The 12188-nt window shown below is 41.4% G+C and overlaps 3 protein-coding genes across 5 annotated transcripts in view; 1 reads left to right on the plus strand and 2 right to left on the minus strand.

Moving 5' to 3' along the window:
• LOC140359723 (LIM domain only protein 7-like) overlaps positions 1-5012 on the minus strand; it is a 40322-nt gene extending 35310 nt beyond the window's left edge. For 2 of the 3 annotated variants that reach the window (XM_072444843.1, XM_072444841.1), the window contains exon 1: positions 4861-5011. In XM_072444843.1, coding sequence (XP_072300944.1) covers positions 4861-4929 — 69 coding nt within the window. In that variant the 5' untranslated portion in view covers positions 4930-5011. Of the gene's footprint in view, positions 1-4860 lie in introns of all 3 variants that reach the window. The other variant, XM_072444840.1, reaches the window with a different exon arrangement.
• An 851-nt stretch (positions 5013-5863) lies between these two features.
• Positions 5864-8945, minus strand: uchl3 (ubiquitin carboxyl-terminal esterase L3 (ubiquitin thiolesterase)). Its single transcript, XM_072444845.1, has 8 exons — positions 8864-8945; positions 7687-7815; positions 7452-7608; positions 6928-7013; positions 6772-6819; positions 6619-6694; positions 6480-6538; positions 5864-6412 (listed from the first exon to the last, which is right to left on the minus strand). Exons 1-8 carry the CDS (start codon positions 8870-8872, stop codon positions 6329-6331), a joined length of 648 nt encoding a protein of 215 aa, XP_072300946.1. The 5' UTR covers positions 8873-8945; the 3' UTR covers positions 5864-6328.
• Positions 8946-9449: 504 nt separating this feature from the next.
• Positions 9450-11802, plus strand: commd6 (COMM domain containing 6). The gene is made up of 7 exons (XM_072444846.1): positions 9450-9620; positions 9828-9886; positions 9994-10059; positions 10136-10212; positions 11215-11383; positions 11451-11603; positions 11695-11802. Exons 1-7 carry the CDS (start codon positions 9596-9598, stop codon positions 11743-11745), a joined length of 600 nt encoding a protein of 199 aa, XP_072300947.1. The 5' UTR covers positions 9450-9595; the 3' UTR covers positions 11746-11802.
• Positions 11803-12188: the final 386 nt, after the last annotated feature.

The following is a 12188-nucleotide window of genomic DNA, read 5'->3' on the forward strand; positions in this document are numbered from 1 at the left end:
CCTCCTGCTGGTGCCAGAGTCAGGACTAAACATGGACCGGCCTCCTGCTGGTGCCCAGAGTCAGGACAAAACATGGGCCGGCCTCCTGCTGGTGCCAGAGTCAGGACTAAACATGGTCCGGCCTCCTGCTGGTGCCAGAGTCAGGATTAACATGGACCGGCCTCCTGCTGGTGCCAGAGTCAGGACTAAACATGGACCGGCCTCCTGCTGGTGCCAGAGTCAGGACTAAACATGGACCGGCCTCCTGCTGGTGCCAGAGTCAGGACTAAACATGGACGGCCTCCTGCTGGTGCCAGAGTCAGGACTAAACATGGACCGGCCTCCTGCTGGTGCCAGAGTCGGGACTAAACATGGACCGGCCTCCTGCTGGTGCCAGAGTCGGGACTAAACATGGACCGGCCTCCTGCTGGTGCCAGAGTCGGGAATAAACATGGACCGGCCTCCTGCTGGTGCCAGAGTCAGGACTAAACATGGACCGGCCTCCTGCTGGTGCCAGAGTCAGGACTAAACATGGACCGGCCTCCTGCTGGTGCCAGAGTCAGGACTAAACATGGACCGGCCTCCTGCTGGTGCCAGAGTCAGGACTAAACATGGACCGGCCTCCTGCTGGTGCCAGAGTCAGGACTAAACATGGACCGGCCTCCTGCTGGTGCCAGAGTCAGGACTAAACATGGACCGGCCTCCTGCTGGTGCCAGAGTCAGGACTAAACATGGACCGGCCTCCTGCTGGTGCCAGAGTCAGGACTAAACATGGACCGGCCTCCTGCTGGTGCCAGAGTCAGGACTAAACATGGACCGGCCTCCTGCTGGTGCCAGAGTCAGGACTAAACATGGACCGGCCTCCTGCTGGTGCCAGAGTCAGGACTAAACATGGACCGGCCTCCTGCTGGTGCCAGAGTCAGGACTAAACATGGACCGGCCTCCTGCTGGTGCCAGAGTCAGGACTAAACATGGACCGGCCTCCTGCTGGTGCCAGAGTCAGGACTAAACATGGGGAATCTGTGTTTCAGTTTTATGCAGCTAAAATCTAGAGGTGTGAGAAAGGCCTCTATTGGGACAATGTTCAAAAGTTTTATTCAGATATAATATGACTGAGGGGATTCTATTTGCACTCTTCTTTTAGAAGTTATAAGAAGCTTGATTTTTAATCTTTTTGTTTGTTTGTATTGTACTTTTAATGCATATTTGTCATTCTGCAAAGCACTCTGAACTACTTAATGTATCGTGATCTACAAATAAACGTCCCTAACCTTCTGGTTCTATCCCTGTCAATCAAGACAAAACAGCTGGACTTCACAAGCACAGTTTAGATCTGATGTCTGCTTGGTTTGGTCCTGTTCGAGTCCTGGTTTAGTCTTGGTCTACTCCATGTATTTTAAAAGGTTTGTGTGTGTGTCCACAGATTCAAAGACTTTTCAGAGGTGTATTATCTTGTTTTTATCAAAGCTTTTTCACACAAAAGTATATTTGGAGTCTGGAGCCAGCTGTAAATTCAATGTATCATATGCTCTTCGATCCTCATTTGATCTCTATCTGAAAAAAACAACAACAACACACACGTAATTTGTCATTTAACCCGTCCTGACATTTCCAATCTACAAAGTAAACACTAACAATGCAACAGCTCCTTTCAAATGTTAATACAAGTGGTCTGTTCTTTTGTTCCAGTCTGCAGGGTGGATCCAGCCGCCAGTGAGTGAATATTTTCCCCTCTTCTCTCGTCATTATGAGAGGAATAACTCCCAGTCCACTGAGCCCTCTCTCTCTCCTGTGGAACCTGTCATGTGGAATAATAGCTCTAATCTGCTACAACACTCTGCTACTCTGATTCAACAAGGCGAATCAAGGCATGGACACAGGTTTCAGAAACAGCTTGCCTTCCTGCACACACCCTCAAGAATGTCAAACAGTAGAAGAGGAAGTCAGCTTTGAGGTAACTTTACCTTATGCTTCAAAACAATAATTACACACATTCACATGGCACATCGTGAGGAAATCTGCAACAAAGAAATGTGATTCACAACAAATATGCGGACGTTCAAGTTACTGTTGCATTTTTTAATCATCTCATTCTCATATCGCAATTCTCCTTTGAACCGATGATGCATTTCCTTCACAAAATGACTCCTCAGTAACAAAATAAAAAGTAAACATATTCCATGAAAACCACAGAGATGTCAAAAGTAAACATTATTCCATGAAAACCACAGAGATGTTTGGGCTGAAGCCACCATAAGAAGCTGAGCAACTTTGCAACAGTTTATGTGAACACGATTACATGTTTCCTTTGCATTAATGAAGTCAAAGTTGTGTTAAATTGTCATAAAATGCATCACAAAGCAGCTTTAAAAGTGTTGTTCTAGCAGAATAGCGGTTAGAAACAGCACCTCTGCGTCCGTGACCAAAGTGATTGTTTATTCATGCGGCGCATCGAGGCAAATCAGTATTCAAGGTTTGTGCGGATGCAGCCCCCTGCTAATTGTTCCAAAAAATTCTTTGTTCCTTCTTAACACGAGCATGGGTCATCAGAGTGCAAAAGGGACATTGTCCAAATCATTTCTGCATCTCTGGAAAAAGCTGCACAGAAGCCACTAGTGCTGACACCAGTGACTTATCGTTATAATGGAACGACATAGACAACATGAAACAACAAAGTGAAAGGTGTGTGAGGTCCAGATACACGTGATTACGTCTGAATATAGGGACCTAATTTCTCTAATTGCTGCCGGCCGAAACCAAAGGAGGGCCTATAGTGAGGTGACTAATGATCAGCAGAGCAGCACAGTGGGCCAGGTCATAGAGGACACTTCATAAATGAATACACAAGTCCTGTAAACATGACTGTGGGACTGTAACCAACAATTATTCTGCTAATCAATTGTGATCTAGCAATTATTAAGTTGTTTAGAAGACCAAATGCCCATAAGTATATCAGATTTTGTTACTAAATTTGATCCGGATGAAGCTAAGGTGATTAGTCATAAAACCTGTTTTCTCAGCACGTGACATGTTTTGAAGTCTGTATAGTCTAAATTATGATTATTCGATGACTAAATTAGTTGACAATGATCTAAATAATCGCTGAGTTGAGCTTAATCTTGTTTCAGCCCAACATGACCGCTCCTGATCATTGTTGTACAGCGTCCAATGGGCCCAATATAGTATAAAAACACATCATAACCATGCACATCTAAAGCAATGCCACTTTGCTTCTGTCTGTTGCTATCGTCACCATTAAAGCCTCACTGTTCACTTGACACGCAGCTCCATTATTCTGGCAGTGCACTGTGGTCGCACACAGCGGCCCGAGCTGACAGTGGGCAAACGCTTTAAGGGGTCTACTACTCTTACAGTCATGGCAGCTAATGCAGGAATGTGTCCATGTGACGGGCTCTAGACTATGTAGCCCAGTCTCTAACTACCTCACCAGCCTGGTCGCACACATGCCTCTGTTTAAAGTGCTATAAATGCCGGGCGGCTTGTTAATCACCCAGTGGCACCGAGCTGCACCATAACACTTTCTATTTGAAGGAATGGTGTCAACGTCTTGCCAGAATTCGCTCTTTGATTGCTTTTGTGCTGCCCACGCTTGTGCCGCTGCTGTTAAATAATAAATCCCTTGTTAATACTCCCAACTTCTACAACTTGGTCAGCCCCCTCCCACTTTCGCCTCACCTAATCTGCCAACTCCTGATTGGAAAGATCATGCCCACAGAGGACCACCAGCCCAAGCCACTACAATGGGCCAGTGTGCGAGACTCTGATGTCACACCGAACGCATTCAGATTCAACCCTCGTGAAATAAGAACAATATTTGTTTAGTTACAGCCACTGCAGCTCCCGGAGGTCTTTCACTGGAGAGCGTGGACTGTGGATTAGGCTTCACGAGAAACCACATTCATGAGAAGGGGTTTGTCTGATGTTCAGAGGGGAAACGACACGTACTGCAGATGTGACTGTGTAAAAAAAGAATACTGTGTGATGCATTTAATGAAACAGTTATTAGTAGAAGTGGGCAATTTATTGAAATTTAGGTAATATTTGGAATGTTGTTTTGAAGATATACAAATTTGAATATAGAGAATATTGATTAAGGTGAAAAATGCCACAAAAAGAGGAGATTCAAAATAAAAGTTTAAAAAGGTTTTGTTGTAAATATTCAAATGAGGGCATAAGGTGATCTTTCTGCACTTTTGTGATTCATTTGGAGTAATTTCACTCTTTTTTTTTGTCGATTATACTCATATTATGCTTGGTAGGACACATCAATTGTCACTATCTGCTGCTATTATCACTTTGACAGAGGACATTCTTGTAAACCAATCATTAACTTGACTCAAACCACTGCAAATATTGTATAGAAACTGAAAACATCCAAAGTTAAATCAGGAACATATTCATCATTCATTTGAAATCAGTGCGAGTTTTCAGGTCTCTTCATGACCTAAAAAGGGGAAAACGATCAGCAAAGCATTGAACAGAGTAAAAAAAATGAGCAGGTCCAGGCAAGATCTGACATGGAAGACACATCCAAGACAAACCCATGAGTGATGGACGTGTCAAACCAACGTCTTCTGAACAAATAGACTCAGCAAGAGCACAAATCATTCCTCATCTCCCCCTTTGATTATATGTCTCTACACATGAGGTCAAGGGTGACATGCCTGTGTGCATCTCTAAAGTCTGGCTGTGTTTTCCTCGGGGGCATGGAGCTTAGAAGCAGAAACATCAGCAAGAAAAGACTGAGCATAAACCATGATCACATTCTTCTTCTAAGACTGATCAGCAGTGTCACACCTGCACAACTCAGAGCCAGCTTTGGTCAGTCAAAGTGAGTGAGAAACACTTAGAATCTCTTACCTCGATCCATCTCTGCGCCTCCACGTAGGCTTCGTCGCAGCTGACCGTGGACTGCTCACGCCACTCCATCACAAAGTCTTTGTGTCCACAGCAAGGGTCCGCTCAGGGGCATAAATGGAGCCCGTTCATGCAAGCACCAGACAGTGGACGCACAGAAACCTGATCGAGTCAACTACAGGTGAATAAGAATCGACAGCACCGACTCCTTTAAGAAACGCGAGTGACTAAACGTTGCAGTGGTTCTAACGCTCGCCCTGCATCACCTGCTGCCTTTAATCTACCTGTTCTCATCCGACACGCCTGTGTTATTACTGCTGAATTAATCACGGCTGGGTCTCCACCTAGTCTGCGCTCGGTCACACGGTCACGACACACGGCTCACCTTAGGGCGCAGAGGAACACACGGGATTGTCCTTTCATGAAGTGTGCGGCTGAGGCGGGGGCAGTGGAAAGTGGGGGGTTCACAGGAGGGTCCAGAACACCTACCGCTCCTTTGTGCGGCTTCCAGGTGGGTTTCAGGTGGACGTTTTCAACTTTTATTTGACAGGTGAAGCCGTCTGTGCGCGGGGGGAAACGCAGTTGTCGTTTGTCTCTACTTTATAGTCCGAAAAAGTAGAGAAAAGCAGAGAAGAATCTTCAGGCAAAAAGCACCTACACGTTTCCCTTTCATACAGCGCCCCTCAGTGGTTACTCTGCAGTACTACAGCGTTTTCTGGCTGTATAAAGCTCATAGGAATATATAAAAATAAGAATAAAACAAAGCCTAAACTATGGAACAACTGACAAATAACCCATCCTTACCCTTAATGTGTTAAAACATAATTGCACGTTAGGTTACAGGTTTCACAGTGTTTGGTCTGTACAATTTAAACTTAGTTGATACTACACACAAAAACAATATGTACTTTATCATGTGTATAACACAATGTAATAAAGGGTTGATACTACACACGAAAACAATATGTACTTTATCATGTGTATAACACAATGTAATAAAGGGTCATTAGAAGAAATCTGGTTTATTTGACAGAATTACAAAACGTAGGCACATCCCTGAAGAATGGTCACATGTCAAGTTGACTCCTTCAAGAGACAAGATAATCTTATTCTTGTTATAATACTGTCTCCACAGACAAGTGCATTTGTTTTTGTAGCTTTAAAATGATTATTGAAATTTAAGGTCAAACCAAATATAACATTCTCCATGAAGCAAAACAAGTTAGTGCAATAGTGAATTGGAATACATTACTTTGTGTTAGTTAGCTCCCCCTCCATGATCGATATTTTGTATTTCTTTAATAAGTCATCATAGGAACTTTAACTTAAATTAAACTTAAAAGTGTGTTGTTGTATTGCTCTTAACCCGTTTACTAATCTGTTTTTGAAGAGAGGTAAGAGCTGATGTAGTGAGCACTTGAGAATGTTTGGCAGTTTCCTTTTATGACATCTAAAAAAAAAGTCAACACTTTTAATCTTTGCTTAGGGCGATAATGGTGAAGCAGACTTCATCTGGGTCTCGAGCCATGAAGACTTTACAAACATCTACTGCATCCTTTAAAACAACCAAAATATATAAGTATTATTGAGACAAAATACATTTGAATTTTAATATATTTTACCTCAAGGAGAGTTTCCTCTGAAGTGTTTCCATGTGCAATAGGAAAAGGCTTACGACCATCTAAGACATGTGAACAAGCAGTTTGATTAGATGGAGATTATTGACATCAAATCAATAACTGTAAAGTTGAAGCAAATTACCCAGTTCATAGAGCTTTCCTCCCACATTAACAAAGGCTATGAAGTGTAAATTGACTCGTTCATCAGCACTTGGTGCCTGGCACATGGTAAATTAATGTATTGTCATACAATATAATTTTTGAAAATAAACTGTATTTTTAAACCAATACAAACCTCAGTCTGTCCTTCTTGAGCACTTGATTCATGCGTAACACGTATACTCTGCAAATGACAAAATTAAGACCTGACCAAGCTCAAATTTATAATAGAAAATATTGAAAGGACATACAGTATATTAAAGGCTACCATTACTATCAGAACATGAAATACCTCATCCTTTTCAAGGAATGCAGCCCGTTCCTCTGGGTTCATTTGAGAAGTGTTCTCGATAAATTTCTTGAGAGGAGAATCAGGCCCTTGAATAAAAACACACACTTATTTAGAATGTAAAACCAGGGCCTCCAGCCGCTCATGCCATGAGAGCTACTCGTGGGCTCCACATTTCAGGTCATCTACTTAAAAAATAACCTGATGAATAGCAGTCAGTTAGTTGCAGGTTTGATAAATCTACAAAAATACTTTTGTTTTGCGTAACATTTTCCTAAACAAAAATAATGTCCAAATTATTTGGTTATTTATTTGTTCTATAATATAAATGTACAGCTGCAACTGAAGGTTTCATTTCCCATGCATGAGCTTTTGATTGAGTTTGTACTTGTGTTGACACATAGTGTACATAAATCTATGGCCATAGAGCTGCTGGAAACTCCTCAGGTACAGGTGGACACATGTTGTACAATATACAGCAGAACAATATGACACGCAACTAGAACGGACAAATAATGCATGTTTACCAAACTCCAGATGTTTCAAATTGTTTGCCACGGCATGAATGATTCCTACTGTTCCACAGGCATTTCCAATGGTTTGTTTCATAAAGTAGACATCAGGGGAGACATCCTGTTTCCCGGTCTTCACCTTTGCTTCTTCTTCCTGCTTAAATGCCTCATACTGCACAAAAAGAAAAGTACAATGGGACATCAATTCAAATACGGCACAAATATAATGTTTTACAGGATTTGCGCATACCTTGTCTGTAATTGGAAAGAGGAGGAGCACCGCACACACGGGTCTTGGTACCATACTAAGAAGCTCTGGATCCAAACCATAAACGTCTCCAAACTGCCAAGTTGGTTTCATCCCCAAGCGGTTCAGAAACTGTATTTGGGATTAGGAGTAGTAGGCAATGCTCAAACTCCCATGATGCATGTAGAATAGTCTCCACTAATGGTTAGGAACTTGCAACAAGCCTAATGACTTCATTTAACGAAATGTATCCATGGGATTCAGAAGCCCCAGTCACACATATGGTAGTTTCCAGTAAATTGCGATGTGCAGATTGCCACAGTCAGCTCTGACCCCCATTCACACAGGCTTCATTCCCAGAACATCGCTGGGTCTGTTCTGTTCACACTTAAGCTGGCTTTTGTCCCTCTGTGTTCTATCACTATTGCAACGTGTGGCATCATTTAAATTACTTCAAGCTCGTAACGAAAGACATGAGCAGTGGTACTGGAAATGTTCTAGCTTTATTGACGCATAACCATTCCCTGCATTAGGCCAGGAAATTTACCAGGGAAATTACCATATCAAAAATGCACTTCGGCTACATTCACACATGTAACTCCTCAGGAAAATGCCAGGGACATTCCCAGGTAAGGATGCATGTGTGAATGGGGACAGAATTATACAAAATTAGGACAGTTTCCATAATTTAAAACTAAATATTATATATGTCGGTGTAATCCCTCATTCGTCCAGGCGTGTTCCATTGTAGAAAAAGCTTCAGTTGTAGTCATTTGGACTCAGTTAGAAAAATAGGCTAAAATAAAAATAAGGCTAGCTTGGTAGATACAAGGGGGGGGGAGTTTCTGTTGAAACAAACAACTCTTTCCACTTCAGGAAGGCTCCGCCCAATGGGCTGGACTTACCACAGAATAGTACAAATATCGGAGTTCTCGACGTTCTTTTATTGACAATGACTCTTGGATGAGAGTCAAAACGTCTAATTTTTCTAACTGAGTCCAGATGACTACAACTGAAGCTTTTTCTACAATAAAAATTATATAATTTGAATCGGAAAAAAAATCTCAAAATGTTGCATTTACTGCCTAAACAAATAAAAAACCCTACATTTTCTGTTAAATCTGTGTCCTATTAAATCTATATTTAAAACAAAAAACAACAACAACAACAACAAACTTACCGTCGTCATGACCTGAAATTAGAAAAAAACAAATTGTCATTTATCACTTTTAATAGTCATAACGTTAAGCTTTAGCTTTTGTTCTCAGTTAGCCATAAGTAAGTCAGTTAGCTAAGCTACCTGTTAGCTCTGCTGTTGAATGAATCAGAGAACATAAAGATTTGAAGAAGGGAAAGATACTTACTTCAGGATTTGATTCCAGCGGCAACCAACGTGGAGAGTCCATTGCGACAGTGCGGCGCAGATAATTAGTTTTGTGGACAAATGTGAGCTAAAAGTGCTTATCACAAGTCTATTTGACAGCAGCAAACCGCTTCCGCGTTGGAACAGTGCATTGTGCGCACAGGGGGAAACACTTTAAATGAACACAAACAAGACACTTTACAACAGCATATATAAGTAAAATAATACATGGCCATCGATCAAAACATATTTAAACATGCACAAGTAATACATTTTCGATAAGTATTGCTTGCATTGTAATAAACCCACGCAGATCACGTGTTACACTCACATGGCATTGTGGGACAGTGGTCTGTCCCAGGGCGTGATCTCTCTGCAACATGCTAGTGCGCAGGACAGACTAAAGACATCGTGAAAACAACATTCACAACTAATCTCTGGTCAAAACAGCATTGATACCAGAGAAGGGGTGTATCTCATGATATTATAGTTTAGGGGGGTCAGCACCACCACACAGGAGGCTCTGTGCTCTCGTCTGCAGAAGGGAAGATGCCAGCAGCAGACTTGACGTATGGTAGGATACTTGTTGTTGGCTGTGGATAAACCATGGGATAAACTTATACACATTTGTGTTCTTATTATTTACACCTGTTAAAGTGAGAAATTAATTTCGAATTTCTGAACAACTGATTGATCAGCATTGCTACTCCATTTAACGGTGCACTGTTGTCAGGCTGTGGAGGAGGCATCATGTGTTGAGTTTGTGTCTCGTGTGTTTCAGTTTCGAATAAGGTCGTGGACATCATTAATATATTACCACCTGATGCATTTTCTGATACAGTGAGAATTTGTTTTGTCTTACGAATATTTGCAGAAACTAAGTGAGGATCTACTCTTTTTTACTTGACTATATGTATAATTATTTGTTTGTTTGTCTTGATTTACAGTGTTTGCACATTCTGACCCATCTCTGTGGACAGTCTGCGGGAGTTGATTCAGCTGTACTATCTAATGTGAGTTAATAGATCTTCAAACCCTTTCTTAAATGGTTCTAATCTTTGTTTTGTTTTTGTTCTTAAAAAAAAAAAGGAACTGTCAAATGCTGGTGTCACACTTGACCATGAGGATCTTCAGAGTATTATAAGATATGTTTTATTAACATTCAGGTATACAGCACAGACACACACGTATTCATTCCCCTGGAACTTCTGCACATTTTGTCACGTCTTGACCACAAACGTTCCGACCACGTTCTGACTTGTAAATTGTCAATAGAACACCCTTTTAACTCGAAATTCTTACTTGGAAAATGTCAGAACCTGCGTTTGTGAAAAATTAAGACCCGACAGAAGAGTATTGACTCTTTACTGTGGACCTGCTCCTGTGCTGCCTCTGAAGGGATAAATGCACAGTTATGCAAATGTTGCTAACATGTACACAGAGCATTAGGTCTGGACTTTGATTGGGTCATTCTAACACAGGAATACGTTTTTTAAATCATTCATATGGGTTTCTTCCAAGATTGTCCTGTATTTGGCTCCATCCATCTTCCCATAAGCTCTGAGCAGCTTCCCTGTCCACGCTGAAGAAAAGCAGTCCCACAGCATGATCCTGCACCATGTTTGACAGTGGGGATGGTGTGTTCAGAGTCATGCAATGTGTTATGTTTCTGCCTCACATAGAATTTTCCTTGTGGCCAAAAAGTGCCATTTTCGCCTCATCTGACCTGAGCAACTTCCTCCACATGTTTACTGTGTCCCCCACAAGGTTTCTGGCAAACTGCAAATTGGACATCTGAGCTGTGGATCTCTGCAGCTCCTCCAGAGTTACCATGGGCCTCTTGGCTGCGTCTTTGATCAGTGCTCTCTTTGTTTGGCCTGTAAGTTTCGATGGACGGCCATGTCTTGGTAGGTTTGTAGTTGTCATCCTCTTTCCATTTCTGGAGGATGGATTGAACGGTGCTCTGAGGTGTGAAGAGGCTGAACACCTTTTTTCAGTTTTTTCTGTCCGTGGATTGTGACTGGACAAAATGTGGAATTCCAGGGGTATGAATACTTTCCCTAACATATTCCCCTAATATTCTTGAAATATTGCCCAGCTCAGACTCATTACTGGCAATTGCATGAGTACTTTAGCTGAATTTAAAATAGTTAACATAATATTTGCAGATTTGCCGGCAAACACAGCCTCTCTGCTGATGGTTTAGTGTCAAAGTTGGAAGAAGATAGCAGCAGGTGGGCCAAACCTTCTCTCCAAGTGATACACAAGTTATGGAGTGAACATAGTGCTGAGGTCCAGTTACAGCAGGAAGCCAAAGGGATCCTCAGCATTGGCCAGGTACTCCTCATACTCATTATTTATTTTTATTTTTTTGCCGTATTTATGTGATGTGTTGTGTTTGCAGTTAGTTGACATGCAGTGGAAGCTCGGCATGGCAGTGAGCTCAGACACGTGTAGGTCGTTAAACTCTCCATATGTGATGGTATTGCTGAAGGTGGCTGATCCTTCTGGTCAGATCCATCAGAAGTCTTTTGAAATGACTATACAACAATTCCAGGTTTGTATCAGTTGTAATTTGAATGCATTTATTTTGTTGATTCAAATAAACCCTAACATTTCTGGTTTGGTTGTTTTCATGCTTATTTCAGAACCTGCACAGTCATTTTAAGGATATTGCAGCGGTAATGGAAACGGTGTGATACAACAATTTAGTTATTTTATGATAGCCCACAAATGTTAAACGGTTCAAACAAAATGCTTTTAGTTTTTGTTTTGTTTTGGGAGACACAATGCTACTAAATATGAAATATTATTGACTATTGAATTGTACCATGTTTTTACTGTCAAATAAATAAAAGTATATATAAAGAGCTTGAATTCAACTTTTAACTCATATTGACACTATTATGGACTATTGTCCAAAACTTGAATACATCTGAATAATCCTTATTAAATGTATGGCCACAGAGTCTATAATTCCAGTGCCTGTGACACAATCCTTCATAAGAGTTAAATAGCACTCAACCTATTTTTCCTTGAATACTTTGAATTCAAACATAAAGCAACTATGAAGTAATAAATACAATCCTTCAAAACTGCTACATTGAATTTAGCTTTGATATGTCTTTCGTTAAGTTTAGGT

The sequence above is a fragment of the Eucyclogobius newberryi genome, unplaced genomic scaffold, assembly GCF_026437365.1.
Source record: "Eucyclogobius newberryi isolate DKJ021-1_F unplaced genomic scaffold, fEucNew1.0.hap1 SCAF_14, whole genome shotgun sequence".
In the NCBI taxonomy this organism is placed as follows: domain Eukaryota; kingdom Metazoa; phylum Chordata; class Actinopteri; order Gobiiformes; family Gobiidae; genus Eucyclogobius; species Eucyclogobius newberryi.

Coding starts and splice junctions, on each gene's coding strand:
- uchl3 (XM_072444845.1), bottom strand. Junction 7,014..7,451: donor TTTGAAACATCTGGAGTTTG/GTAAACATGCAT, acceptor TTTTTATTCAAG/GGCCTGATTCTCCTCTCAAG. Junction 6,539..6,618: donor AGGAAAGCTCTATGAACTGG/GTAATTTGCTTC, acceptor CACATGTCTTAG/ATGGTCGTAAGCCTTTTCCT.
- commd6 (XM_072444846.1), top strand. CDS start 9,596: ATGCCAGCAGCAGACTTGACGTATG. Junction 9,621..9,827: donor AGCAGCAGACTTGACGTATG/GTAGGATACTTG, acceptor CGTGTGTTTCAG/TTTCGAATAAGGTCGTGGAC. Junction 11,604..11,694: donor TGACTATACAACAATTCCAG/GTTTGTATCAGT, acceptor TGCTTATTTCAG/AACCTGCACAGTCATTTTAA.